Consider the following 24,415-nt stretch of genomic DNA (forward strand, 5'->3'; position numbering starts at 1 on the left):
CTGGTAGGAATGTGGCGGAAGGAATGAATGGTTATAACCATACAAAATCGATGGCAAGGCGTGTTACCATGGAACAAGGCGAGTTTACGTTGACCGGGCCGGCTTATATAGCTCCTAAGGATTTTCGTCAAGAGCATTTCGTCAAGCGCAAAAGCCCGACAGGGGCCGGCCGCTGGGTCTCATTACGAAATGGCTGTCGCAGTTCATGGGACCGAAGGCGGAGGCCGGGATTGACTTGTGATGTCAACGCTTAGCTCCATTGACGAAAAGACCCTTTTGGGCTCCCCGCTCCTCCCCCCAAACGGAGTAGTCAGGGGGCAGACTGATCTTTTGCGCTCGGTGAAATCGAGCCGAGATCACCTTAGGCCACGGCCGGCTCCGAAACGTTCAGGTGTTCCGAACTTCTCACGAGCTTTGTGAAACCGTTGAAGAAAAGACGAGCAACGGGGCAGATGTCAACTGTGGAGCTGCGGGAGCGAGTGGGCCGTGGCTGCCAAGCTACCGCCGGCCGAGTCTCGGAGCCGGTTACCACGGCGCCGAGTACTTTTGTCGCCAATGACAGTTTGGTCTTTGCTGCGAGCTGGCGGAAAAGTTCATTTTCCTGCGTAGTCATCGCAGTCTAGAAACCGAAAGCCCGCAATCGTCCCGCCTAGCCTAGCTGACACATATGCATGACGTCGATCCGCTGCGGCAGGAGGTTACGCACAGCAATTCCTTCGACAACCATTGGGTCGCAGACCTGAACCCATGGAATGCACAGCATACCTGCTGATAATGATGCAAGCTATGTTTCATTGTTGTGCATATTCTACGCGCCCAGGTGTTGACCTAGAAGCACCCCGAAGTCACCTCCTGCGCTCCACCTGAATTTGGTCGATTCCTGCAAGTCACCCTCGTCTAAAGTAGGGCCCTTGATCGATTTAGGCAAGCTAGACGATGCTACGCAAACCGAGCCACAACGTCCAGGTACACAAGGATGCATGCAAATCCCTCGACGTGTCAGTTCCACGTGCCGCTCAACATTCCAATTTAGCGCTTTACTGGACGGTTCCGAGGTCTTGCATCCGCAAATCGCGAACCAAAGGAATAGAGAAAGATTAGGCGCAAACTAAAGCGACCGTTGTGGTCCCGTCCCGTCCACTCACGAGCCACGCATTTCCCGCTGACACCACTCCCTCCCGAATCCGCTGCCCACCTTGCCACTTTGGGTCGTGGAGTGATCCGGATCTTTAGTTTCCTGACCCTTGTCATTTTATTGGACCCGGTAGCTGCCGATTTTATGAGACAATTCTGCCCTCGTATCTGCCCTCGTGACGTCGCATATTTTGGAGCACGAAATGTAAACGGGATGCAATGCTGAGTATTTTTTTCGGTGAGCTTTTCTGTAGTTGCTTTGCATGATCATGATATTCCTAGCTGGCGAGATCGATTTGCATCAAGATCCAGCTTCCGTGATCTGACACGATCCACTGCAATAAAGACCTCGAGATATTTGCATCAAAACCAGGTGTGCAGTGACTATCTACCACCTACGAATGTACGGAACGTGGCTTTCTGCCTTGGCGCCTCTTCCGCAATGGCACAACCTTCCAAAGTTAGTTTGAACCGACCAGACTATAAATAGAACATCAACCTATTCAGTCAGCTGAGAGCCGGTCCACATACGGAGGTAGATCGGACACGCTAATCTAGAGTAGCTTCGAGCGGATCGTTTTCCGCCTTTCCACTATTCCGTCGTAGCCCGGATCTTACCCTCAGGGTCAGTCCACGCGGCTAACTGTCGGCCCGGTCTGCCTACTGAGACTAATAGTTTGACACCTGCATGTCATCTCGGATTGCACCCGGGTCTGACTGCCGATTTCAGCCTTCCCCGGATTTCTGGGTCCGGAGCGGGATCTACGTCGGCAGCTTGAGTTCTTGGCCGAGGTGACCCGGCGTAGATCATGAATGGGTGTAGGGGGACACATTTTGAACCGCTTGGTTGATGGGGAGCAGGGATATGCCTGTTCAAACTCTGCAGTGTGAATAAGCTCTACATGGATATTGGTTCGCAGATGAAATCAATCATGGGAATGGGAACACTTCTTAAATGTTGCAGTTCTTCACTCTGCCGGATTCATACCTTCGGAGTTACTTTCTCGCTAAAGAACCGGTTCTCTGGTCTCGACAGACCAAAGTGCCCACGCAGCGTTGAGCCTGTGTAATCTTCACGGAACAGACCACGTTTCTGTAGTTTCGGAACCAATCTGTCCGTCACTTCTTCCAATCCTTGAGGCAAGAAAGGAAACACGCAAGTAAACCCATCGGAAACCTCTCGTCGCAGCCGCGTCTTCATCTCATCTGCAAAGAGGTTACTACTCTTCTCAGGCTGCAGGGTCTGACTGTGCCAAGGTAGTTGTAATATAGGCTATTCTGATATGGATGTCTACTTTTGTGGTCTCTTTCTTTTAAATCAACGCTTGAAGCCAACCCTTAGACATGAAATCATGGCGAAGTTCATCCAGAAGAGAATACATCGCCGAGTCGCCATCTCTAATAGCGTAATAAAACCTTCGGTATTCGTCACCCAAGTCCTTTCCATCAAAGAAATCCGTTCCGTCGACATATTCTAAAATATAGCTAAGAATCGCCAACCAGTAGGTTTCATGAACAGTGTCATGGTCTCGACAGAGCAAGAGAATCAAAGCTTCACAGTACTTCACAGCACTTGGAATTTTGACAAATGAAATTTCTGGCGAAAATCGTCCTCGGCCTCGGCCTGGGTATGATGGCGGAAGTCGAAGGTCTGAAGCGCTCATGACATCTACGGAATCTTTGAGACAAGAGATTTCAAAGTCCTCAAACTTCCAAAGCATTTCAGATTTTCGGTACAAAGATATGGCAATATCTTGATCGATGTGCAAGTGCTCTGACGGAGGTGGCGTTTGAATCCCGTGAACAAAAGGGCAGCTCACGCCTTTTGGACATAAAGCATATCTGGCTGCTTGAAGGGCAGACGAGGCTGTCCCAATGTAATCATCGGGCACGACAAAAGCCACATCCTATGACGAAGTTAGCTAACATTTCAACAGAAAATGGAAAATACCGACGTCAACGATAGTTGGGACCCCATAGGCAGTCAACAAATAGTTGCCCCACAGAAGGTTTGGTACAGCTGCAGAATTCAGGATTTGACATAGACTTGCAACAAGATTACTGTCACGTATTTGGCCTCCGTGATGAGGGTCATCCATGGCAAGGATAGCATAACATGGCAAGAATGGTGGATGGTGGGCAGAGGACGAAGCCACCTCGAGGGCTTATAATAAAGCAGGCCCCTGGCGCTCACGTGAGGCTGCGTGGAAAAACAATAAACCGACAAACACGGTCCAGAGAGCGCTGTCGTGTTGTGATTGCGAGGAGCAATTATTTATCCTAAGCACAACAGTCTAAATTTTACTTAGAATGGCTCGTCATGCAAGAACGAAAATTGGCTATATGAACGTGCTGTCATGCAGAGTTCATGCCCTTTGCTTCTAGGTAGATATCCCGTCGTAAATTTCCGAGCGTGCACGCTACCAAGTCCCGCACGGGCAATCAACCATTTTCGCGTTTTGCTCAGCAAAAGAAATTCCGACCAGCTCCTCCAATCCGCACCTATGCCGTATGAGAGAGGCTGAAGGAATCGACGATGAACATGCGCAGTGACGCACACATGGCACATGCGAGAAGCAGCCTCGCTATATGCGATCGTGGCAGGGTTGGCCATCGGAGAGGGCGTGCATTGATGACACGGTTCGGATGTTGATCCGATCATGATATATAAGGAGGATGGAGAGAGGGTTTGGAATGAGTCTTGGGGTCATGCGCGCATGAGTTTACTCTTTTAATTTCAACTGTCGAGATGAAGAGGCTAATGTGAATTGAGTAAAGCTGAGACAGATTGAATGGCGCGGTGTTGTTTCGACGGCCATGGTTTGTGATGATTTCTCCATTATTGATTACTTCCGCTACGTGAATGATACTTTGCTGGCTGAGGCTATGGATGCTAAGACTTCGGAAGCCGGTGTTTATTAGTTTTATCTTTACAAGGAGTAACTGCGTTGATGCGGTCTCTGAATACGGTTATTTGATGTTGGAAATTGGAACTGCATACTTGGATTCGCATAATAGTTTCGTAAACATGGATATTACTAAACGCCGTGACGGAGATTTTGTAGGACAGGGAATTTGCAACTGCGCAAAATGACCCACCAGGAGCACACCAAGTCCAGAAACGGTGTAATCAGAACCTGGCAACCCCCCGATGTACTCTGTTCCTTGTCGATCACCATGCCCATACCTTACTCGTTCTCGCGAACATCAATAATAGTAGACTTGAACTTCCGGGCCGCAACCTTGCGGTTGAACAAAATGTCACTCTCACGGTAAGAGCGGTGCTTAAGTTCGGGCAGGAAGAAGTAGGCCATCAGCCAGCAAACGCACGCAGTACCTCCCCAGACGTAACCACACTTTCCTCGAAGGTTCCATCCAGTGGTGTTGAGCATCTTGGAGGCGAGGTAGATCATGGGGATCTCGGCAACGTAGTAGGCGGCACGTCCAACAGCGGTGCTCAGCGCACGAAGACGCACTGACGACGTCTCGGAAATGATGGTGTACGAGATCGGTCCAAGGGTACCAGCAAACACGAAAGAGATTATGATTCCCAAAACGGCCTGAGCGTAGTTGGTCGTGACACTCTGTGGGATAGAAGCGCAGATGCCGAGGATGAAGAGCAGGGTGATATTGGTAGCTGTGCCCCAGAGGTAGATGGTTCGACGACCGAACCAGGAGCTCAGGATCCAAGACAGTGCGTTGGCTATGAACTGGAGACATGAGTTGATGAGGTTGAGCTGGAAAGCCTTGTCTGGAGAGATTCCGGCTTCTAGTGGGAGGTTAGCCATCTATCCTTGGAGCTTAGAGAGAACCTACTTACGCTCAAAGAAGAAGGTTGCCTGGTTCGCAATCAGATTACCAGCAAAGTTCTGCGAAGCGTACATCAAGCAGGTGATGATGGTTCGTCGCAAGTCAGTACCCTTCAACAGATCGAGCAGATTAGGGGCTCCGCCTAATTGAGCTTCGATCTCAACGGTTCGCTCCATCATAGCAAGTGACTTGTGAGCTTGCTCCTCGGTTTTGCTACCAAGGCGTTTGATCGAGCGAAGGGCCTCCATTTTGCGTCCACGACGAATGAGCCACCAAGGGGATTCGGGGGAGAAGAAGATGAGGATTAAGAGAGGGGTAGGGAAGATCCACTGCAACGCAAGAGGAATTCTCCAAGCCCACTCATCATTGCGCTTGTTGTAGCCAAGGACGGCGGCGGCGACAATAATTGAACCGATAGACCAAGACATTTGCAGAGTAGCCGTGCAAGCACCTCGGAGGGCGAGAGGAACGACCTCACTGGCATATGCGGGGGCATTCGCAATAAAGAATCCCCAAGGGACACCTTCCAACGCTTGTCCAACCGTAAGGACGGTAAGTGAGTCGGCCTAAATGAACAATGATCTGGTCAGGCGATAAGCTCAACAACGAAACTGGGCTACTCACAAAGAAGGAAATGAAGATCGTCGCATTCATGAAAATTAGGGCCAAAATGGTTGTCCAGCGGTAGCCAAGACGGTTGGTGACAGGTCCGGACAAAAAGACACCGACAAAAGCACCACATTGACCGGATTGGAAGAGGGCACTCTGCCATTTGGTCGGGATGGCCCATTCATTATTGCCAACACTGACACCGTAGCGCCTTTGAAACGCGGACTGCGCGACAAAGTTTCCGTTCAGGAACATGTCGAATGATTCCATGACCTGATAGACATTAGCTCTCTATACGGGAATGATCTTCCGCGATCCGATGCGAACTGCGGAGAGTGCGGGGAAATAGACTCACGATAGTGAAACACATGGTGAAGGCCCACAGACAGGCCCAGGGGTGGGCCTTGACGGCCGTCCACACGCCCATCTCATGCTCAAGGTTCTCTCCATCGAAGGCATCGTTCATGAGATCCGGGTTGGCCAAGACCTCGTCATGATGGACCTCGACGTTACCGCGCGAGTTTAACTCATCCTTTTCATCCTTGGGGGTGAAGTCCGACATCTTGGGTTGTTCGCTATGTCACCCTGTCAAAACGAAGAGAATAGCAGATGCGGGGAGGGGGGAAGGGAAGAGAGTGGGAAACCAATTGAGGAAAAATGCGGGCGATCTGGGGTCTTATATCCTTTAACAGGGATGCTTCCAGGGGGGCCAGAATCTTCAGGCACTGACTCGCCTCTATCTTTCACTTTACAACTTGTTCGTTGATATCGGGCTTTATCCTTTCCCATATTTCATATTCTCATTACAGCTTCTATGAATCTACTCCACGCTGTTCTTATTCCGGCACACGCGACACCTATTGCATCTGCGCCTCTACGGTAGATGGTCATTCACTCCCAACGGCATGCGCGTGATGTGTGCACGAGTCGTATGTAATCAGAGTCCAAACATAACGCAGGGTAAATATTCAACAGAGTAGTAGCAACGTTCCGAAAGGGAAGCCGGGGTGTAACCTTGTGCCGCCGGGCTTTTTCCCGTTTCCACGACGCCGAACCAACATACTTAAAAATGGCGTTATTCGAACTACCCTATTGGACTGGGGTTTCAGCTACGACCAGACAAGGCGCGACCACTGGTCCGAGCAGAGGGGCTGTGGCGCTCGGGCAGGCGGGTGAGATAGTTGAATTGCAGGGGCCCTAGCGCTTATACTGGCCACGAGGCTGATGAGCTGTGCGCTACCCTCCACTCGGGTTTCTCCATGTCAAGGCTAAATGTCGATTGGGGATGCGGGGCCCCGCGACAACAGGTGCTTATTAGTGCTTATTTGCCATGTCCTCCGCGGGCGACATTTGAGTTTCCACCTTGACTGGATTCGCCCGCATGGGTAGTTAGTTAAATTATAGTGTATTCCGATGTACGTATCGCCACGAAGTTGGCGTTTTGAGACCGATTAATAGCTTCTTTAAGGGGCCGACTTCATTACCCCTTGCCAAGAATACAGCAGGTGAAATAAGCCGAGGCCGCGGAATTTTGACTCAAACAAGGTCCGACCTTGCATAGCTCGGTCGTTGGTTGGTGGAATCTGGACGCTAGACCTAGCCGCGTCCGGAGTTTCGGTTGATTGGTTCTTAAGGGGTGGCGATATTAACACCACGACGATAAGTCATATGACTGGGCCGTTGCGGTTTAGGTCTCCGAATAAGGTTCCTGAGATGTCCAATAGACATGTCAAGAGTAAAACAATCAAACGGGTTTGTCGCCTTTTGCTACTGTGATTGGTGGAAATGAGATCGGCGTCGATTGTTCCGAAAGGACTAGCGCGAACGCGTGGTCTCCGGAACCCGTGGTCAAGGGAAAAAAGGGCTCGAAGCCGGACGGTAGAATCGGAGATGGTCCCCAAACGTGCATTTTATTCATACATGTGATGACCGTGAGTGGCTCCGTGCACGCGAGGTTGGTCCCGGACTGGATTTACCTAGCCGTGAGGAGCGAGCCTGATTTTTATAAAAGCGGGCGCAGTTCAAATAGGAAAGCCCCACCCGAGGGCACTTGACAGGAAATCCGATACGTAGAGCCATCCACTGAATAAGCATTAACAGTACAGCTAACTGCGACCACAGTACAGCTAACGATAGCCCGAGATCAGGCCTGAATCAACCACTCCGACAATTCTTTACCCGGTCCAGAAAATATACGTCAAGCGGATCAACCTAACCAGCGTTGGTTCTATGGCCGAGCCGTCTTTCCTCTTGACACGCGAGAGATTATGAGTCAAATTAGCATTGTTGGTTTCTTGGTTGAGCTGTGCGTCTGTCATCTGGATAAGTAGAACAATTCCGCGTTCCCGACCTTCCGTGCAACAGGAATGTAGGTTCAGTAAATGCAAGGTGTTGATTGACAACAGAGTGCCCGAAATCTCTATACTCGAGATGAGATCGCTAAGCCTTCCTCGTCAGCCCCGCCTTTATGGATCTGGATCTCAAAATCGAAGCCCGTGACGAAACGACGGCTGATCATCGCCGGAGTCCTCAGGAAGCGCTCATTCGTGGACTTTTTAGGACAGCTTAGGCGCCAATAGGGTAAATAGTCTGCAGACTAGTGAATTACCGTCCGAGTCAAATGTCCCCACGTGGTTCCCGCATACGCGGCTTGCCGAACTCGACTGCAGGTTTAATAAGGCCAGTTTAGAAGTCCGGTAGCGATTTGATGTCATCAAATAACTTTCCTCCCGAGAGTCCTGTTCATCACCTAAACAAGCATTTTAGGAAAGCCTCTTCACCGAAAAGACGTTGAAACCTTCCCGCGGCGAGAATCATCACCAGTAATAGATCCGAACCTAGCACAGCCCAGCGATCTTCGGCCCGAACACCTAAAATGCGATCAAATAGCAACAACACCACAGGACGTCGGACAAATAGTCAACCCAGAATTACGCCGTCTGCGATCAACGCCTGGTAACCTGGTTTTCCGGGTGCAACTACTAAGAATATCACGACGGAAATGCCCCGAATCGGCTCCATTCGCCAATGAAGGATCAGCGGTGGCTGATCCTCAACATTTTGGCTCTGAAAGTCGATTAAAGCCGTCTCCTGGGTGTCAGTCACAGGGTCTGAGGTTTTCGTGTGAATGAATGTAGCTTGTAGGTTTTGTGTGCGTGATAGCCATCGAAATAATTGAACTGTCCAGGAGACTCTTGTTGAGTAAAAAGTACAATTCTTGACCTTTGAGGATGTCCATATTAGCGTCTCGTATAAAAGACGGTGTACTCTTCACAATGCGACTTTTGCGGGGTCTCAAGATATGTTTCACTTCTTCAGACGATCACTAGCTATCAATAGTCTGGGTCCAACAGGGCCGGTAGCTACTTGTGCGTAAATGCAATGACGTCCGATCCTGTTCTCAATTGAGGTTAAGCAAGAATAGAGACATAGAGACTACGCCCATTATATTCAGGTTCAACCTCTGGAACCCCCAATCAACTTCTGGATAGTGGTCTCATAACTCTCAGGCTCCCTTCCAAGAATTTCCCTTATATCCGGAGACACAACAGCAGTCTCACCACGCCTGATTCCCTCCCAAGCCGTCGCCCACCCCTTCGAAAGATCAACCCCGTGGTAAGTATGCAAACCCCCATGCGACAGCGCTCCATACTCACCAACCGAGATCTGTCTAATCTTCAAATCCCTTCCAATCACACGACCGATAATCTCCATCGTTTCAGAAAGCGAATACTCCTTCTGCCCCGAGAGAAGAACCTTTTCATTCGTATACTTGAAATCCGTTGGACTCTCCGTGTAGGAGATAATCAGGCGTGCTGTCGCTTCGCCCAAGTCATCCTTCTTCACCCAAGTGACGCCAGGTCCGGAGCCGTCGTGCGGGATGGTGATTTCGTTGACGGGCTTTGAGGGGTTGAACCAGTTTGTGTAGATGGGATAGGATTCTGAGTATATTCCCTCACGAACGACTGTGTAAGAGATCTCGTTTGAGAGAGAGGCCAGATATGCCTCTGTTTGGAGGTGTGCCCCCATAACGTGCGCGACGCTGTGGTCCGTCAAGCCGGCGAATGCCAGCGACGAGTAGAATATGTGCCTGACGCCGCTTGCGATGGCGGCATCGATTGCGAGACGGTGGACCTGGTCGGAGTTAGTTGGTTTATTGTCATTTGGTGTGAGTGATACTTACCTTGATCCGGTGCTCGATTTCAATAGATGCGTATGAAATCAGCATGAGGACGTCCACGCCCTCGAATGCATCTTTCAGAGTCGCGGGCGAGTCGTAGTCTGCTTGGCGGATTGTGGCACCGGATTTTTCCAATTCGGCGAGCTTTTCGGGTTTGCGCGCGATTAGGATCAGTTGGGATGCTGGGACTAGCTTTGAGAGGTGCTTGACGATGCTCCCACCTAGGCCTCCGGAGGCGGGGAAGACTCCAATCTTGGACATCTTAAAATGCGTTGGTGTTGTGATGATGGTTTTGGGGTTGTCACGCCGGACTGAAAATGCGGTTGTTTTTAATCGGAATATTCCAATTGTGACCTCTGTCCCCTCGAGAAGTCTTGAATGACGTTGTGTCTCCGCGGTGGGCAATATGAATTGATCGGCATCTGCTTATAAATTGCTTCGGTCGCTCCACCCTGGGCCAAGCAGTCGATGATTAACCCGGTATTAAGCCCGGAATTACCCCAGAGGTTCCAAATACTGTCGATTTCATATTGAAGTCTACCCAAAATGTACTACAGTCAACTGCCAGTATTGACATGCCCATGCCTTACATAATCCGCTTATAACATAACGTATTTCACTACCGAGTGGGCCACACCACCGAGTGGGCCACCCAACCACCTACTTTTAGTTTACATCTAGTTTTTTCAACCAAAACGCCTTTATATTAATTATTCTACCTAACTGGGCATATAGGGGACTTATGCCCTTTCTCACCGCATATAGAACAGGTGTATTGACGCCGTCGCGCTGGGGCTACAGCCTGCTAAATAGGCTGGCTGGGTGCTGCTGGAGACGATGCCGAAGGCTGTATCGGAGGCTCAGGGGCTTGCGTAAGGTCCTGGGCTTCCTGGACTGATAGGCCTGCTAGCGTAGGTATATACCTATTAGGACGAGAGCGCTTTTGTCTTTTTTTCTCGTTCGCTACGCGTAAATCACTATTTTCTTGTGCTAAGATAATAGCGCTATTCATAGCATATTGACACGCTTTTGTAAGTTGGTCGAGCGCCTGTTCAGTAGGGCTTCCAGGGCTATATAAGCGCTAACGTAGTAGTCTTTTAATTGACGAAGCTTGTCGAAGTGTTTCAGCGACGGTTTTGGGTGTTTTAGGACTAAATATGCTTGATCGACTGCTTAGGCGGCTTCCGGGCAGCGTAGGCGTCCGAAGCTAAATATTGAGCTTTGAAAGCACTCGTTCTGGGTTGAATGGCATTAAACTAGCTGCTACGAAGCTATTTTTAATCGTATCGGTTTTAAACGTATCCACGCGCGCTTGTGGGTATACTGTAAGGAAATCAAATTTATCGATATAGTTGATACCGAGCCGCATTTGGTTCTCAATAAGCCGACCGTAGGATCGCTTTAAAACCGCAAAACACCCAATATCAAGCGGCTGTAAGAGATGCGAGGAATATAGCGGCATACAGATTGGGATTATATTAGTTTCTGCGCAAATTTGGTCGAACTGCGGTGTTAAATGACTACCGTGGCCATCGAGTACTAGAAGTCGATATCTTCCTTGCGTACGGCTATTCGTTGACGGAATAAATAGCTTTTGAAGCCATCGAAGGCTAATCTCGTCTATCGTTTATCCATTTTAACTAACTTCAAAGCGCCAATCTCTCGGAAGGTCATTAGCCTAAGCTAGATTATGTAGTTTGCCCTTAAAGATAATCGTTGGCGGGAGCGCCCACCTAGCAGCGCTAATTGACTCGATTATAGTTACCCACTCTCGATTCCCTAGCTATAAAACCAATCTCCGACCGTAGTATTCCGCGCGAGTAATGACTTTCGCGGTCGTAGTAAGGCCCATCGCGAAGCCTATCTCGTCAAAATTGTAAATATCCACTAGTAGGATACCGTGCTTAGAAATTATCCGCTGAACAGTGTCAAACCACCCCTAAATAACCTTTGGATCCTCTTATTTTGCTCGCTAATAGTCGTATCGTCGTGAAAAGCGTGATTTAAGGTCAGGATATCGGTTTACAAATTTTGTAACCTAGTTTTCGCCGACGGTTTAGATAGAGGTCGAGCCTCGCTTAAGAAGTAGGAGATTCGCTATTTCGCGCACTATAGAGGGCCTTAGAGTTGCTCCACGCGTATCTATAGATAATATCCATTGCTTAAGCGAATCCTCTTCGATTTGGGTCAATTTATAGCTATTAGCGCGAGATTCAACGCGATTTGTAGTACCGCGTAGTTAGCGCTAGAGGGTAGAACGAGGGACTTAGAATCGGTTTGCTGCGTCGCGTATAGAGCCGATTTCTTTATTTTTAATAGCTTGTATAGCTAATAAAAGGCGGCCCTCCTGTTCGATAGACTTTCGGCCTGTTTGCGAGCGATTTAGTGGCATAGTGGTTGGTAGAAAATAGAAGGACGCGTGTGGACGCGAAAAAGTGGTTGGGTGGCCCACTCGGTGGTGTGGCCCACTCGGTAGTGAAATACGTTAACGTAATTCACGGCCAACCCGTTAACACGGCCAACCCGTTAGTCCACCTCCATTACCAATTTTCTATTCAAGATAACTCCACCAAGAAAGTATAAATTCATCTCAAACTAGCGCTTCTTACAACGATTAATCTTATGCCCTAACTCCCCACACCCGCTACACCTTGGCGGAGCCCTCTTGCGTGGCAAATCTGCCTGACTAGCTGATTCGCCTGCCTCACGCGATACCACCGGGCTATCTTCAACTGGCTGGTCTGGCTGCTGAGCTAGCAGTTGGCCCTCTGCGATAGATAGGCCTCCTTCATGTGCTATTTGTCGATTCGACCGTGTACGTTTCTGGCGTTTCTTCTCGTTTGCTCTACGTAGACTAGCGTTCTCCTGCGCTAGTATCGCAGCGTTATACATCGATAAATAAGCACCTTTGATAATCTGATCCACAGCAGTTTTTGAGGGTGACGGAGGGCTATTTGACCGCTGTCTCAATAGATTCTTGAGTAAGGTAGCCTGCTTTTGTAGCTGAATCACTGTTTTAGGCGTTTTTGGTGTGAATTGGCTAGATCTACTGCTTAGTCGGCTTCCTAGCGGTGTTGGCGTTCGGAGCGAGATATTGAGCTTAGAAAGCACACGCTCTGGGTCAAACGGTGTAAGACCAGTAGCAGCGAAGCTAGTCTAGATAGTCTGCGGTTGAAACGCCTCGATACGCGCCCGAGGGTAATCTACGAGAAAGTCGAGCTTATCGATGTGGTTATAGCCATATCGGGCGAGGTCGCTCACGAAGCGACCGTATGCGCGCTTCAACGGAGCAAAACACGCAACATTAAGCGGTTGGAGTAAATGCGAAGAATGCGAAGGCATACAGAGCGGTATAATATTATTCTCAGCGCAGATTCGGTCGAATTGAGGTGTAAGGTGGCTACCGTGGCCATCAAGAATTAATAGCCGATATCGACCTCGTACGCGCGAATTCGTATATGGAATGAAGTGCTTCTGTAGCCAGCGAAGGCCTATCTCATCGGTAGTCCAGCCGTTATTCGAGACCTCAATCCGCCAATCGCTAGGCAGATTTGATTCGAACCAGCCAGCAATATAAACCTTGCCTTGAAATATCACACATGGCGGTAGTGCGTAGCCATCGGCGCATATAGCCTCGATAGCAGTAACCCATTCGCGGTTTCCTGGCTGTAAGATAGAGCGCCGACCGTAGTATTCAGCTCGCGTAACCACCTTCTGTGACGATATAAGGCCCATCGCAAAGCCCGTCTCATCAAAGTTATAAATATCCTCTAGTTGTATCCCATTCTCATCGACCACGCGCTTTACGGTATTAAACCACTCTCGTATCGACTTCGGATCTTCATTCAGGGCGCGCTGGTAATCGTAGCGTCTCGAGAAGCGCGAGCGGATCTCTTCGCGGCGTTTAACGAAGGATGATGTCCAATTCACGCCTACAGTAGGCGGAGGGTGAATCCCACGAGTGGCCAGTAGGATATTAGCCATCTCTCTCACAGTAGAGGGCCTAGGTGCTGCACCACGCGAATCCATAGAGATGATCCACTCAGTAAGCGAATCCTCTTCTAATTGTGTCATTTTATGGCTATGCCAGCGTTTATCGACGCGTGGAGACGTTCCGGTAGCGCGGTCGTGGAGGGTAGTGTAGGGCATATCGTATAGCTTCGCTGCGGCGTAGAGAGATTTAATTTGGCCCTTTTGCACCGCCTGAAGGGCTAATAGGATCCTGCCCTCCTGCTCAGCAGATTTATGCCAGGATTCAGAGCGATTTGGTGGCATGGTGGGTAGTTGAAGATGGTAGGTAGGACTGGACGCGCGATTTCTGGTGGGGCTAACGGGTTGGCCGTGTTAACGGGTTGGCCGTGAATTACGTTATCTGAATTTGTATTATGTCATCAACCATGCTTTACATAAATCACTTATAACATATGGTTTCTCTTGGATGGAGGGCTATGTCAATACTGGAAGTTGACTGTATTACATCACTGTGAGACAGCTACAGGCACCTCCTAGGCTCTATGTGACAATATATATAGCCCACCATGCTCCTGCTGCACAGGATCCAAGCTCAAATCCTCACTCTGCCACGAAACAACCGGAAAGCTCCTGCCCGTGTTCCATTCTTCTAAATACAGATCTCTGGTTCTAGGATCGTGCCCATCTCTATGCGAACGGTAGAAGCCAAGCCACGAGTGACCCTAAAGTAGCGCCGCGACGCCCAATGCCTGAAGATCGTACTTCGGGGACGAATCTGTTTGGCGCTCGTTAACTCAGGGTATCTTATGTACTTTATCCAGTGAACATAAAGGGAGATCTGCAATGAGCTCTGTATTGATGAGTTGAGACGTATCAATCTAACGCCATGCTGAAAAAAAAGATCTTAATCTACTTTGCAACAACACCACCAGTCCCGAACAGCTCCATCTTGATCCGGCCAGCGGGAACGCCCTGCGCCTGTAGACTTGATTCCATGTCTGTCATGAACTTCTCCGGTCCGCAAATGTAGTACTCGGTCCCTGGGTTGTCGAGGAATAGGTCCTTCGAGTCCAGCTTATTCAGGTCGACGCGTCCGTCAAAAGTGTAGTCTTCACCTTCCTTCTCGGACGAGGATGGTTGGCTTGTGAAGAACGTTTTTTGAAGGTTGGGATATTGGGACGATAGTGTGGAGATGTAGTCTTTGAATGCTCGCGCGGATGATGTACGGGCGCCGTGGATGAAATGCATTTTGCGGGTTGTTGAGGTCGAGGTCAATGTGTTGAGAATCGAGGTCAGCGGAGTCAAACCGACTCCAGCGGAGATGAGCACGATTGGGTTTGGAGAGTTGTCCTCGGTCTCTGGGAGGAAGAAGTCGCCGCGTGGGTGGGACACTTTGATCGTGTCACCCTTCCTGAATGTGTCGTGTAACAAGTTCGATACATAGCCTGGGTAAGCGGCTGCACCCGGGTCTGTAGTGTCGATTCCCGTCTCTTTCTTCACGCTGATGCGGTAGTAATCTGGCGATGGTTTATCGCTGAGGGAGTACTGCCGCGGCTGGATGTACTTGAGTTCGGGGACATATACCTGGACCGAGATATATTGGCCGGGACGGAAGGCAGGCAACGGTTTGCCATCGACTGGCGCGAGGTAAAAGGAAGTAATCTCATCGGACTCTTTCACTTTATCTGCGATTTTGAACTCGCGCCAGTCGGACCAGCCTTCACCCTGCCGGTACATCTGCTTCTCGCGCGCGATCATCAGATCTGCGAGTTGCCAGTAGGCGGTCGCCCAGGCGTCCTTGATTTCCGGGGTCAGTGCGTCGCCGAGTACTTGGCCCATTGCTTCGAGGAGATATTTGGCGACGACCGAGTAATGCTCGGGTTGGACGTAGAGGGATGCATGTTTGTTGCAGATCAGCTCCACAGCGGAGCTCAATGCTGTCAGGTCGTCGATGTGCGCGGCGTATGCGTATAGTGCATCGGCCAAGGCTCGCGGTTGATGGCCGTTGACTTGATTTGGGATGTTAAAGATGCTGTTCAAGGATGGATTTTCATCGAGAAGGTTTTTATAGAACACGGATGTGATGGAGTTGCCGTGCTCGGCAAGAGTGGGCACAGTGGCCTTGATCAGATTGATTTGATCCGCTGTCAAGCCAGCGTTGGAACCCATGATGACGGTATGCGGATGCGACCAATGCTTGAATATAATTATCTGGAAAGTGTGCGCTTTAAGTGCAGTCAAGCCATCGATGCAGAAGAATCGGTAATTGAAGGCTGGCTGTTGGCTATTTATCTTCACTGAAAGTAATCGGCCTGCGACGTAAGCGAGACCGCGGCGTCTAGCCTACATCTGGAAATGACGGTAATTGTAAATAGACATTGCGGATACTGCAGCGGCGAGTTGCTCCGAAAAAGCGAAGCATTTCCGCGGAGATATACAAGCAGAAACAGAAAATTCCAGGAACAGCACGTGGTTCGATGTTCGGCTTTCTGGGCTTTTCTCGGCGCCCCGTTCGGGGTTTGCTATACGGCTCGGCTTCAAGAAAGAGATTGTCATTTGTTTTAGATCCCGGTGTCGAGTTTTAGTCTGATGTAATTTATAGATGGGGCAGAAGGTGGCCGTGATAAGGTTGGTCTACAGCTGTCAAAGCGCCGATCATGTTCGAGACAGGCTCGGTAGATAGCCGCTGATAGCAAATATGCTAGTCAATGGCATTTTGGTTCCCAAAACAGAGTCCTCTTGACCGACCCGTGCATAGCCACATCGATGTCTCATGAAGACTTTGGTCGAGAGAGCTTTCGGTCACATTCCGCCCACTCCCGACCGGTCAGCCCACCAACGAGAACGTTTAGGGAAATCGGCCCCGTGCCGAAAAGCCACCGGTGGCGCAGCGAAAACTTGGTGTCATCCGATGAATTTTACAGCCTACTATACATGGCTTCGGTATCCAGGTTCCCTTAGGAGCACCGGTTTCCACGGTGGATGAACGCCACAATTTAGTGGTGGAACAGCACAGAATTGTGGTTTCGTGTAACCCATCACGCACAAGGACGCACCGCCTGTATCTATAAAATCGATGAAACTCTGACATATCGCCACACGGGGATAAAACAGAGTATAATGGAAATACACACACACACACACACGCACACACACACACACACACACACACACATACCCACCCGCACGCAGATCCAGGTTGAGGATGATAGCCCTGCGATGATGGTTGTCGACGCTAAGATGAGCGTTCGCAGCCACTCATCGTTATCTCCACGATCAGCGTACAGAATAACCTTTATGGCTCCAATTGAACAAGCTAACAATAGATTCTGGAAATGAATGGGAACCAATGGCTACCATCGCGAAAAGTTGAAAATTTCGCCCCTTCGTTGACAACTTCAGCTCTCGCCCCTTGGGGGAACCAGGGTCCCAGCCCTGTCCTGGCAACCCTCGAATACCGATCGAGTCACGAAGTTTAAAAAACTTCTAAAACGCCAACTCGGCATTCGCTTGTTCGTTCCACAGCCAAAACCTCCAATCTAACCGAGGTCAACACCAGGTCAGATTCTATGAGCGGTCCATCTCCGTCCCAAACGTGGGACAGTGCCCCGCAAAAAAATCCGAAGATCAATGATTTGTCCATACACACGCGAGTAGAGACGATTATTTCCCGGATAGCCAGTGACAGGTGGCCATGACAGGTCTAGACAATCCGGACTATCCGTTTGCGGAAGGCCGGGTGTTCCCGTCCAACAACGAACTGCCATTGTTGCTCCACTGCCGCCTCCACAAACATGGGACAATCTAGATCTTGACCTCATCACTATCTGGATCGAGCCAATTCGGGCCCGATTATGAACATGCACTGCTTTCCATATGTGGTAGATTGTGGGCTTCGAAAAAAGTCTATTCTGCGGTATTCAGTGAACTGGTCGCGATCTGTCCGTGCCAAGAGTTGGTCGATGATACTTGGATCGGGCTTTTGGGAGAGTATGGTTTTTTGGTGGTGACGTTTGCCATGGACCCTCGTATTTAATAGGGGACCTAGTCCCGTATCTGGGTTGGACTCGAGGTAGTTTTGACTTGTGGAAGGTTTTTCGTTTCTCTTTCCAACTGATCCCCAAGAAGCTTGTACAAGGCCAATTGACACGATGATTTTCAGCAAACATAACCGTGGTGTTTCACAGATGTCGGAAACTACACTGGGTCCTCCATCTAGCCCCGGCCAACGGAGCCAGCTGCCCATGCTGCAGATGCCCGACAAGTTTCGATATAACCTGCTGTGCGTGTTTGGCGAGTTCGTCGGCACCTTCATGTATTTGCTGTTCTCTTTTGCCGGTACCCAGGTCTCCAATACGCCTATGGCCCCTGATGGATCGCCTCCGAATACGTCCAACTTGCTGTACACTTCTCTGTGCTTCGGCTTCTCGTTGACTGTCAATGTTTGGGCTTTCTTCCGTGTCACCGGTGGTCTTTTCAACCCTGCGGTAAGTGTACAATGAGAATGCGATGGGGATGGTGGCTGATTATGTTAGGTGACGCTCGCGCTATGCTTGACTGGTGGTATGCCTGCGCTGCGCAGTTTAATGGTGTTCCCAGCTCAGCTCGTTGCCGGCATTGCCGCTGCGGGCGTGGTGAGTGCCATGTTCCCAGGAGAACCTAACTTCAAGACTCGTCTGGGTGGTGGCACCTCCATCGCGCAGGGTCTGTTCATCGAGATGTTCCTCACGGCGCAGCTGGTCTTCGTGATTATCATGCTGGCTGTCGTGAAGCACAAGTCGACCTACCTGGCACCCGTTGGAATCGGACTCGCCTTCTTCCTCTGCGAACTTGTCGGTACGTATACCCTTCCAATCCCTGCACAACCTGCTGTCTTCATCTCTAATACACTCTCTTCTAGGTGACTACTTCACCGGCGGCTCCCTCAACCCCGCCCGCTCCCTGGGTCCGGATGTGATCAACCGCCAGTTCCCTGGGTACCACTGGATCTACTGGGTCGGCCCTCTACTCGGATCGCTACTGGCTTCTGGCTTCTACCACCTGCTGTGCTTTGTCCGCTGGGAGAACATCAACCCCGGCCAGGACTATAATGAGTGGGAGATTAAGGCGCGCGCGGACTCTGCGATGTCTGATAACACTATGACTGATCATGTTCATGGCACTTATAGTCGGACTCCTTCCAGCAGGGGTCAGACTTATCAGCCTCCCAGCAGTGCTGGTACTTATCAGGATGCTCCGAATGCTACTACTATGGACCAGGACAGCCAGGTGCCTCAGAAGGATCCAGTTTCTCCTGAGCAGCAGGTTTAATATGATCTTGAGATGCAATCTTGTTGGTGTGTATGAGAGAGTGTGGTGGGCTGTATCAGTTAGTGGTGGCATGGTTGGATCATCGGTGCATATGATACCTTGTTTCGATGTCATTCACAAGCGTTGTTCCGCGATCTGGTCGCGGTTACAGTGATCTTCTCTTCTTTCTGTTTATATTTTTGCGGTTGATGGTTTAAAACTTTATTAACTCCAATAGACCCTATTGTAGAGTTGGTATTCTCGAGTGGAGTTGCAGGTAGTATGGTGGAAATACAAGGCAAGATGATAAAAGACGCACATTAATTGACGGAAAATAGCGCCTCCATCTTAATGCACCGACTGGAGCTGCAAGTGTAGGCAGCGAATATGCAGGCTTCGGCATACCCGAGTGTCGGCTACGCGAATTTGGTTGGACCTTGGCACGTTCGAACGCCACGTCTGTCTCGCCCTCCACCATGACATGGACATTCCTCAAGCTGTGAACCAAATATTCAAGAAAAAGCCGAGGAAATTTCTGAAAAGGGCAAACAACCCGTGCAGGCCCCGGGCCAGGCCAGATCGACACCGGATCGCGCATCCAAGAAGGCGGCAGATCTCCCACCCTAGTCTGCAGATGCAGGCCAGGTCCATAAGCTGCAGAGCAAGAATGGGAAGATCATTGGCTCCTCACTCAAGATTCCAGTCAATCACGGTTCTCAGGGGTGGAAGTATTGGCGAATCACGATCCCCTTCATGAAGCAAGGATCGCGAATTCCAGCATGACCTGCGAGCTGGGAACCTGAAAGACAGTTTAAGACCGCATCTGGGATCAACGCGATCGCCCTATCGCCCTATCACCGGGTCAATTCCCCTCCAGCTCATCAGTTCCACCCCTGCAGGACCAACACCCAGTGCAACTCCAACTCTGATCCCTCATCCCCGCCATGTCGTGACCTTCAACCTCACTCACCATGAACCGAGAAGACCAGGCGTCCCCGCCCGGGGTCGGGCTCGCGGATCCTGAGGATTCGCAGTTACTGGGTATGTCGAGCGCTCTTTGATTGAAACGGTCGCTGATGGCCTAGGTTGGGAAAGCCAAAATGGGGTATAAGCAGGAACTCAAACGACAGTATTCCACCGTGCAGGTGTTTGCGATCGCGTTTAGTATTATGGGGCTCGTCCCGAGTATCGCATCAACTCTTGCATTTTCCCTGCCTGCTGGCCCGGTTGGGATGGTTTGGATGGGTGTTTCCATCCTTTAAAGTAGTGTTGTGTAGATACGCTGACCTGTGCAGGGGTGGTTCGCGGCTAGTATCTTCATTTTTATTGTCGGGTTGGCGATGGTATGATCAATTTCCGGTTTCCCCGTGGCCTGGTAATGACTTTACAGTCTGATCTTGCCTCAGCGATGCCTACGGCTGGTGGTTTATACTGGTGGACGCATTATTTCGCCGACGAGAGATACAAGAAGCCTCTCAGTTTCCTCATCGGATACAGCAACACGCTCGGGCTGATCGGTGGTATCTGTTCTGTGGACTGTGAGTCTATGGATGATTCAATCAGATCTATTATTGACTTTCGCAGATACACTCTCCCTAATGATCCTATCATGCGTCTCCATCTCCCGTGACTCAGACTGGTCCGCTTCGCGGGGAGTCATTTACGCCGTATACGTCGGGGTGATTCTCCTTCACGGACTTTCCGGCGCGTTAACGGGTCGCCTTATGCCGAAGATCCAAACTGCTTGTATCTACATCAACATCGCCATGGTAATCGCCACTGTAGTCGCGTTGCCGGTTGGGAAGGCAACGCGAGGCGAGTCGCTGAACTCGGGGAGCTATGTTTTCAGCCACCTGGATAATGAAACGGAATGGCCATCCGGCTGGGTATTTATGCTTGCGTGGCTTTCCCCAATTTGGTCTATTGGGTCGTTTGACTCTTGCGTGCACATGAGTGAGGAGGCCATGCATGCTGCAAAAGCAGTACCGCTGGGGATTATGTTCTCTGCCGGGTCGGCGTGTGTGCTTGGGTTCTTGGTGCTGGCTGTTATTGCTGCCACGATGAATCCCAATGTGTCGGCGACTATTGGGAGTACATTTGGGCAGCCAATGGCTCAGGTAATAATCCCTTATCCAGCTCTCATTGCTGATCCTAACTAACTTCTTCCAGATCTATTACGATGCGTTAGGCAAGAACGGCGCCCTCGGCTTCATGACTGTCCTTTGCATTATCCAATTTCTTATTGGCCTCAGCCTGGTATTTCTCTCCGGTCAATCTACAACTTCACTTCTAACAAGCTAGATCGTCGCCGCCTCTCGTCAATCATGGGCGTTCTCTCGCGACGGGGCCCTCCCATTCTCCACCTTCTTCCGTCACGTCAGCAACAGAATACAATTCCAGCCCGTGCGCATGATATGTGGTTTGGTGGTAATTTCCATCGTACTTGGCCTTCTATGTCTAATCAACAGTGCCGCCGCGACTGCCCTATTCTCGCTATTTGTCGCGAGCAACTACTTATCCTGGGGTATGCCGATCTTCTGTCGTCTGGTCTGGGGCCAGGAGAGATTCATTCCTGGGGAGTTCTATACCGGCCGGTTTAGCAAGGCTATCGGATGCGTTGCTGTTGTCTACTTGGCTTTCGGCGTTGTGTTGTCCATGTTCCCAACTACAGGGCCGAACCCTTCTGGTGAGTTTGTGTCCTTCAACTATTCAGAATTAGATGACTGATGACGGTAGCCTCGGACATAAACTATACTATCGTGATTAATGGGTTTGTGTGGGTCGGATGTATGAGCTACTACTTCCTCTTCGCGCGGCGATGGTATACGGGTCCGCGCATGACGGTTGATGAGGCTAGAGTTGCTGATTCAGACACCATTGCTTACAAAACTGAGTCTTCTGCAGGGATCACTACTGCCAGTGGTAAGGAAGAGTAATCGTCCTGTGACTGTGTTTGTGGAAAATGCTATTTATCCGCCTCATGACGGTCGCATTGTGCATTATGTCAGGGAAAATCCTCAATTTGAATCCATTCTGGGAGTGCTGGAAACTCACCGTCCTAAAGAACAAATAAACAACAACATCCTCAAGTAAAGACTTTAAATCCTTTCATCTGCAGGGTCGCGGCGCTCGCTAAAAATACCCCGAGAATGACGTCGCTTTCCCCACAATTTCCGATCAATCAACGCGAAGCACGGGGTTCCCCTCGAATTTAATGACATTCACTCAACATCACGACCCTCTCTTAGTCTTGGAATCACCTTGCCAAGACCATCCCCTTCCAACTCATCAAAAGATGAGTCTTGACCATGAAATACCCCGCGAGTTGGAAGACACAGACAGCTACGAGCTGCCCCAGGTACCCGGAAGCGGGCCGGAACCAGTGACCGACAGGCAGCCAGCCCTCCAATGGAAGCCCTCATCACGCACGGTGGATGAGACCCTGGCGCAGGGGCTCTCCAATGAGGATCTGTGGATGCTGATTCGGCGGTTTAATAAGGTACGTTCGCAGCGGTTGCTGGATGTCAGAACTGACATGTGACTAGCAAATCTACCATGTGAAAGCGGTGCCAGATCCGCAGGGGAGGGATATTGATCTCAATCGTGCGGATGATGAACAGTTTCCACCTGAGAAGCTGCGCATGACCGTTGAGAGGTTTTACACGTCTGTCGTTGTAGGGTTGACAGAATTCTTTCGGCATGTTGGGAGGTTGAGGTCTTGGAAGGAGCCTCTTCGGACTTCGATATTCTGTAGTGTATGTCTTCTTCCAATTCCAACTTTTGACAGATAGACTGATTTGTTTAGGTCTATTTCTCTTCATGGCTTTTGGACCTTCTCATCCCGGCCATTTTGAGTCTTTTGGTGGCTCTGATAATGTTCCCGCCCGTCCGGACATTGCTCTTCCCAATGGCCCCGGCAAAAACAGTTTCAGATGCTTCAAGTGTGAACAGCTCGGGTGAACAGCCCGAGTCTCATGATAGCCTCACTGGAGCCCCAGAGAATCACAAGGGTGAAGCAGCCGAGCAGGAGGCGAAGCATCTAGTAGACAGTGTTGCCGCCATGGCCGTGGAAAGCGCCGCTGCCAGATATGGCCAAACAGTCGCCGAGGATTCTTTTGAGGTGCCCGCTACACCAGAGCCTCTTTTGGCCATTGAGGGCGCACCGGCTGGCCAGCCCGAGGACTCTCCCGAGGACAAGACGAAAAAACCCATGAGGTCAAAGGCTGCAAAGGGTACCGACAAGGCGATGCGTGTTGTCAGCGATATCACAGACGTTTACGAACAATTCGCAAAGTGGGTTTCTCCCTTCTGCATAGTTGGGAATCGCTAACACGAGAATAGTCTTTTCTCTCCTACTCCTCCATTCTATCTGGTCTCCTCTCGACTCCGTATCTCTAGCATTTTGACTGTGATTTCCGTCGTGATACCGTTTGCACCCAGCTACTGGATTATAAAGGGCATCGGCTTCGCCATTGGTCTTGGATTCTTCGGTGACCCAATATTCGCCTACACGTTGGACATGTTGAACCGCAAGATTCCAAACTGGAAAGACCAGCTCGACATGCAGAAGTACGTCCCTAACTCCACCATTCACGACCCTAACTAACAACGACCAGAACATTGCTAAAGGGCGTCCCAACAAACGCCCAGCTAACATTAACCCTCCTCCGCATTGGCGAAATCAACTCCTCACCCCTCCCACCCCCACCAAGCGCCGAAGACAACGAACGAGCCTGGCCAATCCGCAAAAAGTCCAAACCTGCTGTCACCCCCCTATCCAGCGACAACGTATCCCTCGACACAGCATCCCAAGCAGGCTCACTCACCGACCCCCTTCCACCACCCAAACCCAAACGCCGCTGGGTTTTCAAACTCCTCAAATTCGTCCGCCGTACCATCGCAACCGCCATCCGTGGCCACATCGCCATGGACCGTGCGATGGCCATCGCCGGCTCCGCACATACCAAGAACCTGCTCAGCATGCTCCAAAAACGAGGCTTCATCTCTAAACCCTTCGGCCCGCTGAAATTCGACGCGAAGTTCGAGCGGAAGCGTGGTGCCGCGGTTATTGATTCGTCGAAGGAGCCGCCTATTCTGTACTTTACTACTTATCAGTCTGCGGGTCTTGATGATCTCAGGATTGAGAGTCGGAAGAAAGGGTCCGTGCTCTTTCAAATTCCGGTAACCGAGATTAAGGAGTTGAAGAAGACGGAGGGCCTTGGGTGGAAGGGCAAGTTGATTGTTGAGTTGACGGCTGGCAGTAAGGAGGCTGCTGATGGGTTAGTCGTTACAGGTGGTGAGGAAGGGCAGGCGTATCATTTGACGGGAATGAGGTCGAGGAATCAGCTGTTTAATCGGTTGGTTGCTATGGATGCGCAGTTTTGGGAGAGTCGATAGTTGGACTCGAGGGGACGGGGCTGG

The 24,415-nt window shown here is 50.4% G+C and overlaps 7 protein-coding genes across 7 annotated transcripts; 3 read left to right on the forward strand and 4 right to left on the reverse strand.

Annotated features, from left to right (window-relative positions):
* Nucleotides 1-361: 361 nt before the first annotated feature.
* N7498_007698 (uncharacterized protein) lies at nucleotides 362-613 on the reverse strand (the record flags this gene model as incomplete). Its single annotated transcript, XM_058454760.1, has 1 exon — nucleotides 362-613. One exon carries the CDS (start codon nucleotides 611-613, stop codon nucleotides 362-364), a length of 252 nt encoding a protein of 83 aa, XP_058307009.1.
* A 3,709-nt stretch (nucleotides 614-4,322) lies between these two features.
* N7498_007699 (uncharacterized protein) lies at nucleotides 4,323-6,115 on the reverse strand (the record flags this gene model as incomplete). The annotated part of the gene is made up of 4 exons (XM_058454761.1): nucleotides 4,323-4,903; nucleotides 4,955-5,510; nucleotides 5,569-5,826; nucleotides 5,909-6,115. The coding sequence occupies 4 exons, from the start codon at nucleotides 6,113-6,115 to the stop codon at nucleotides 4,323-4,325; spliced, it is 1,602 nt and encodes a 533-aa protein (XP_058307010.1).
* A 2,894-nt stretch (nucleotides 6,116-9,009) lies between these two features.
* N7498_007700 (uncharacterized protein) lies at nucleotides 9,010-9,994 on the reverse strand (the record flags this gene model as incomplete). The annotated part of the gene is made up of 2 exons (XM_058454762.1): nucleotides 9,010-9,687; nucleotides 9,737-9,994. The coding sequence occupies 2 exons, from the start codon at nucleotides 9,992-9,994 to the stop codon at nucleotides 9,010-9,012; spliced, it is 936 nt and encodes a 311-aa protein (XP_058307011.1).
* A 4,620-nt stretch (nucleotides 9,995-14,614) lies between these two features.
* Nucleotides 14,615-15,874, reverse strand: fhpA (flavohemoprotein; the record flags this gene model as incomplete). Its single annotated transcript, XM_058454763.1, has 1 exon — nucleotides 14,615-15,874. The coding sequence occupies one exon, from the start codon at nucleotides 15,872-15,874 to the stop codon at nucleotides 14,615-14,617; it is 1,260 nt and encodes a 419-aa protein (XP_058307012.1).
* A 1,982-nt stretch (nucleotides 15,875-17,856) lies between these two features.
* Nucleotides 17,857-19,015, forward strand: N7498_007702 (uncharacterized protein; the record flags this gene model as incomplete). Its single annotated transcript, XM_058454764.1, has 3 exons — nucleotides 17,857-18,192; nucleotides 18,241-18,541; nucleotides 18,606-19,015. 3 exons carry the CDS (start codon nucleotides 17,857-17,859, stop codon nucleotides 19,013-19,015), a joined length of 1,047 nt encoding a protein of 348 aa, XP_058307013.1.
* A 950-nt stretch (nucleotides 19,016-19,965) lies between these two features.
* N7498_007703 (putative GABA permease (Uga4)) lies at nucleotides 19,966-21,930 on the forward strand (the record flags this gene model as incomplete). Its single annotated transcript, XM_058454765.1, has 8 exons — nucleotides 19,966-20,035; nucleotides 20,090-20,229; nucleotides 20,290-20,337; nucleotides 20,385-20,532; nucleotides 20,579-21,111; nucleotides 21,164-21,250; nucleotides 21,296-21,680; nucleotides 21,731-21,930. The coding sequence occupies 8 exons, from the start codon at nucleotides 19,966-19,968 to the stop codon at nucleotides 21,928-21,930; spliced, it is 1,611 nt and encodes a 536-aa protein (XP_058307014.1).
* Nucleotides 21,931-22,289: 359 nt separating this feature from the next.
* On the forward strand, nucleotides 22,290-24,391 carry N7498_007704 (uncharacterized protein; the record flags this gene model as incomplete). The annotated part of the gene is made up of 5 exons (XM_058454766.1): nucleotides 22,290-22,493; nucleotides 22,540-22,749; nucleotides 22,800-23,287; nucleotides 23,336-23,563; nucleotides 23,611-24,391. 5 exons carry the CDS (start codon nucleotides 22,290-22,292, stop codon nucleotides 24,389-24,391), a joined length of 1,911 nt encoding a protein of 636 aa, XP_058307015.1.
* Nucleotides 24,392-24,415: the final 24 nt, after the last annotated feature.

Source organism: Penicillium cinerascens (genome assembly GCF_028974065.1).
Source record: "Penicillium cinerascens strain IBT 15544 chromosome Unknown contig_9_segment0_segment0, whole genome shotgun sequence".
NCBI lineage: Eukaryota > Fungi > Ascomycota > Eurotiomycetes > Eurotiales > Aspergillaceae > Penicillium > Penicillium cinerascens.